The 5042-nt window shown below is 46.4% G+C and overlaps 1 protein-coding gene across 1 annotated transcript in view; it reads left to right on the forward strand.

The window, feature by feature from the left end:
• The first annotated feature begins 1313 nt into the window (after positions 1-1313).
• Positions 1314-5042, forward strand: part of LOC115830799 (vacuolar fusion protein CCZ1 homolog B-like) — a 13004-nt gene continuing 9275 nt past the window's right edge. Inside the window, exons 1-5 of the mRNA XM_030795579.1 lie at positions 1314-1458; positions 2807-2904; positions 2997-3090; positions 3382-3459; positions 4170-4217. Of these exons, the coding sequence (XP_030651439.1) occupies positions 1339-1458; positions 2807-2904; positions 2997-3090; positions 3382-3459; positions 4170-4217 (438 nt within the window). The 5' untranslated portion in view covers positions 1314-1338. The remainder of the gene's footprint in view (positions 1459-2806; positions 2905-2996; positions 3091-3381; positions 3460-4169; positions 4218-5042) is intronic.

Below are 5042 nucleotides of genomic sequence, written 5' to 3' on the forward strand. Positions count from 1 at the left end.
GCATAAACAAAAGAACAGCAGGTGCAGCCAGTTCTAGGCAAGATTAGGCAGCATAGAGGCCACGTGTTCATTCCGTCAATCAGAGGCTGATTGAGGGCGGGCGGGGGGTGGGGGAGGGTGACAGCCTCTGATTGACGGCGTGGGGTGCTGGTGGTGGTGCGCAAGTCTCCACTTCAGCCTCTGATTGGTCACAGGCCAATCCTTCAGGGGGCGTAACCAATCGGAGGCTTCTAACGGGCACCTAGGGGCGTTACCTAATCTTCCAGCTTAATAAAAATCCTAATGGGGGCTATTGAGCCGTTTGCTCGATCCCGCTCCTGCTTTGTGAATTGTACTTTCACTTCAATAAATCTGTCTTTTCCTTACTCCGGTTTTTTCTTTTGTTTCTTTTCGTTGCTTTTTTCTTTTGTTACTTTGCGCATTGCATTTTGTTCAATTCTTTGTTCAACACACCAAGAACCTGGGCAATCCACGGTCAAGACCTTCCATCCAGTAACAGAGGCAGGAGGATCCCTTGACGCCAAGAGTTCGAGACCAGCCGGGGCAACAAATTGAGACCCTATCTCTACTATCTATCTATTTATCTGTTTATTTTTTAATTATCTGGGCTTGGTGGCGCATGCCTGTGGTCTCAGCTACTCCTTAGGTTGAGGTGGGAAGATCGCTTGAGCCCAGGAGTTGGAGGCTGCAGTGAGCTATGATGGCACCACTGCACTCCAACCTGGGTGACAAAGCGAGATTTTGTCTCTAAATTAAATTTAAAACAATACCACCAAAACAACAACAGGTTGGGCGGTGGTGTCTCACGCCTATAATCTGAGCACTTTGGGAGACCGAAGTGGGAGACCATTTGAGGCCAGGAGTTCGAGAGCAGCCTGGGCAACACAGACCCCACCTCTACAAAAAAATAAAACTGGCCTTGGTGGCGCGCGCCTGTAATCCTAGCTACTTGGGAGGCTGAGGCAGGGGGATTGCTTGAGTCTCGGACGTTGAGGCTGCAGTGAGCTGAGATCGCGCCACTACACTCCAGCCTGGATGACAAACTGAGACCCTATCAGAAAAAAAAGTGCCCCGCTCAGTTTTTCCTGAAACGCGCAGCCCTCGCCTGCAGCCAGGAGAGAACTTCGCGAGCCAGCAAAACACAAACTCGGCCAGGAAACAGACAACAAGGCCACCGGCGGGTGCCAGAAGGGGACGGTGCGAGGCGGGTTCTTCTTCCGGGCCGGCAGCGAGAGCTTCCGGGGCGGTGGCGACGGAGGCGGAAGTGCGGTGTTCCAGCCGGTGGCTGCTGTCTCTGGGCGGGCCGTGGGAGGCTCCTGAAGTGGGGGCCGGGCCGGGATGGCTGCAGCGGCGGCCGGGGCCGGGAGCGGGCCCTGGGCGGCCCAGGAGAAGCAGTTCCCGCCCGCGCTGCTGAGTTTCTTCATCTACAACCCGCGCTTCGGGCCGCGCGAAGGAGAGGTATGCGGAGGGGGCGGCGGGCGGGCGGCGTCGGTACTCCCCGGGGAGGTGGCCCTGTGGTTCTGCCCACCTCCAGCGGCACTGACCTAGCCTGCGTTGTGCCAGGTGCGAGTCTGGGCCGGGGGCTGCGGCGGGGACCTGACAGCAGGCAGGGACCGCTTCAGGTCCTGGGTCGATGGAATAAAGCCCCGTCGGGTCTATATCACTCCACACCCCAGGTTGAGGCTCTTTGCGCTTTGCTTTGCGTCAGTTCTGGGAAATTAAAATTGAACTTGGCTTTGTTAAGTGCGTAGTCCCCAACTAGAAGCGTGGAACCAGGGTGGCAGACGCTAGCCTTCAAATGATGCAAGCCTGCCAGGACCCTGTAAAAGTTTTCGCCCACATGAGGAAATACATTAATTCCGGGAGGGGTGTGTGTGTGTGTGTGTGTGTGTGTGGGTTTTCTGAGGTGGGAACGGCGACTTTCTCGAAGGATGTCCGCAGCTGTGTTTTGTTACCAGCAAGTCAGAGTTCTTTTAAAGACTGTCCAGGCTGGGCGCTGTGACTCACGCCTGTAATCCCAGCACCTTAGGAAGCGAAGATAGGAGGATTACTTGAGGCCAGGAGTTCCAGTCCAGCCTGGGCAAGATAGCAAGACCCCCAACTCTACAAAAAAAAAAAAAAAAACAAACAAAAAACGAAAAATGAGCCAGGCGTGGTGGCACGCACTTGCAGTTCCAGCTACTCGGGAGGCTGAGGCCAGAGGATCGCTTGAGCCCCAGTGATTGAGGCTGCAGGTGAGCTGTAATTGCGCCACTGCACTCCAGCCTGGGCAACAGAGACCCCATCTCCAGAAAAAGAAAAAAAGACTTGTTAGTTCAAATGCCTGAGAACTGGCTGGATTTAATTTTCAGGGAGCTATGTGTCTGCAGATGTGCACACCTTTATTTCTTACAAGCATTGGTGTATTACAAATTAGCACTAGGAAAGAAATCTGGAGGCTTGAGTTTTCATAAAAATTACCTGGTGCTGCTTCATATGTGACTTATTGACTATCGAAATTGCCTTTCTGGCTGGTGGGCAGTATTTGCACAATGATGAGATAATTCCTGTTATTCTTATTATTTTAAATAATAGAGACGTCTCACTGTGTTGCCCATGCTGGTCTTGAACTCCTGAGCTCAAGTGATCCTCCCGCCTCAGCCTCTGAAAATACTAGGATTACAATTCCTGTTTTTCTAAAACCGGTTTTTGTTTTCTTTTGTCATTAGCGTGTGCGACACAAGAGGTCGACATTGAACTTAAAGTTTTCAATAGCTAAGGTGAACTGTTTATATTCATGTTGTGCTTCTGTTTCCTCATGTTTCAGGAGGAAAATAAGATTTTATTTTATCATCCAAATGAGGTAGAAAAGAATGAAAAGATTAGAAATGTCGGATTGTGTGAAGCTATTGTACAGTTTACAAGGTAATACCTCTAAGTGTGCCTTTTAGCGTTCAGTGAATTCTTAAAACTTCTGCTGGAGAATTGTCCCAAACGTATTTTTTTAACCTTTGTAGGACCTTTAGCCCATCAAAACCTGCAAAATCTTTACATACACAGAAGAACAGACAGTTCTTCAATGAACCAGAAGAAAATTTCTGGATGGTCATGGTATTTACATACACAGTGTATCTTTCTGAAATTGTGTGGTGAAGTTATGGGTAATCTTTACTATTCAGAATTTAGGAAAGTTCTCTGGCTGTTGCATCCAAGTAAAATTAAAATAAAATTGGTTGCAATTCTAAAATCAAGTTCTTCCTATTTGCTTTATTCATTCTTGGGGCTGTTTTAAGAAGTTGTGTTTCTGGTGCTGTAGCATGTTCAAAGTTTTTAAATTAAGGCAAAATAAAAAACATAGTCTAATGAATTCATTGTATAATTTCAGTTTATCAAACTTTGTAGGTTGTTCGGAATCCTATAGTTGAAAAACAGAGTAAAGATGGAAAACCAGTTATTGAATATCAAGAGGAGGAGTTGTTGGTAATGTGTCATTGTTTGTTTATTTTTTTTAATGTATTGCTGAGTATGTTGAATGCCTTACTTGGTCGGATTTAAACTAGGTGGCTTTTGCGGAAGTTTCTTGGGGTATATAGCAAAGGTTTATGTTTATCATTTACATTAGCACAATCTTTTAAAAATGTATATGTACCCTATCTCACTAATACCTTCTACTCTTCGTCTATATTGAAAGCCCTCCTAAAGTAAGGCTTACTGATTCACAAATTAGAATTTAAACACTTCCGGCTGGGAACAGTGGCTCACACCTGTAATCCTAGTAGTTTGGGAGATTGAGGCAGGCAGATTACTTGAGGTCAGGGGTTCAAGACCAGCCTGGCCAATATGGCGGAACCCTGTCTCTACGAAAACTACAAAAACTGGCCAGGGATGGTGGTGCACACCTGTCATCCCAGCTTCTCAGGAGGCTGAGGCAGGAGAATCGCTTGAACCAGGGGAGCAAAGGTTGCAGTGAGCCAAGATTGCACCACTGTGCTCCAGCCTGGAAAACAGAGCGAGACTCCATCTCAAAAAAAAAAGAACGTAAACACTTTTTTTCCAGCACACAGCTATTGTGGGACCAAGTTTATAAACATTATACTGTTTGGCCAAGAGTCAGTGTACCTTTGCCATCTATCCAATAGACATTGTTTTTCCCTTGAATTGTGATCTGTGCTGTGTTTTCGTGTTTGCAGGACAAGGTTTATAGTTCGGTGCTGCAGCAGTGCTACAGCATGTACAAGGTAAGCACGGCATTCTTTTTGAACTGAGAGTCCAACCAGTTACCCCTATTTATAGGCTCCAGGGTTGTTTAGAGAGAAATCTGGAAATGACTGCAAAGTGACTCTGTATTTGTCTTAGAGAAGACAATAATGAGGCCTTTGAAACAGGTAGTGATGTTTTTGCCTACACTTATTCAGTAAGCATTGAACTCCCTTCTCTTTTCTCAGCCTTATAGTAGGAATGTGTCCCCGTTGATGAAAAAGTGTGTCTGTGTCCTCAAGGAATGTACAGAATGCAGATAATTTTATGATTTAAAAATTTCAGTGAGGCAGGGCACAGTGGATCACACCTGTAATTTCAGCATTCCGAGAGGCTAAGGCGGGAGGATTGCTTGAGCCCAGGAGTTCAGGACCAGTCTGGGCAATATAGCAAGACCCCATCTCTACAAAAAATTTTTATAAAAGTTAGCCAGGTATCATGGTGCATGCCTGTAGTCCCTGCTACCTGGGAGGCTGAGGTGGGAGGATCGCTTGAGCCCGGGAGGTCAAGGCTGCAGTGAACTGTGATTGCACCACCGCACTCCAGCCTGGGTGGCAGAGCGAGATTCCGTCTCAAAAAAAAAAAAGGATAAAATTTTGGTGATTCCATTCATTAACAGAACACTGAAAAATAAACAGAAATGTGGGTGATATTCTGTATGTAAATTGAAACTTCAGAGTAAGTTGAAATTTTTGAAAGATGCCTAGAGCAATTAGGTGGTTTCATAAATGAGACAGCATCACTTAACAGTATTTTTTGTAACATATTTTTAACTCAAGTTTTCTCATGTAAATATTCTCTGTTGG

Source organism: Nomascus leucogenys, chromosome 17, assembly GCF_006542625.1.
Source record: "Nomascus leucogenys isolate Asia chromosome 17, Asia_NLE_v1, whole genome shotgun sequence".
Taxonomy (NCBI): domain Eukaryota; kingdom Metazoa; phylum Chordata; class Mammalia; order Primates; family Hylobatidae; genus Nomascus; species Nomascus leucogenys.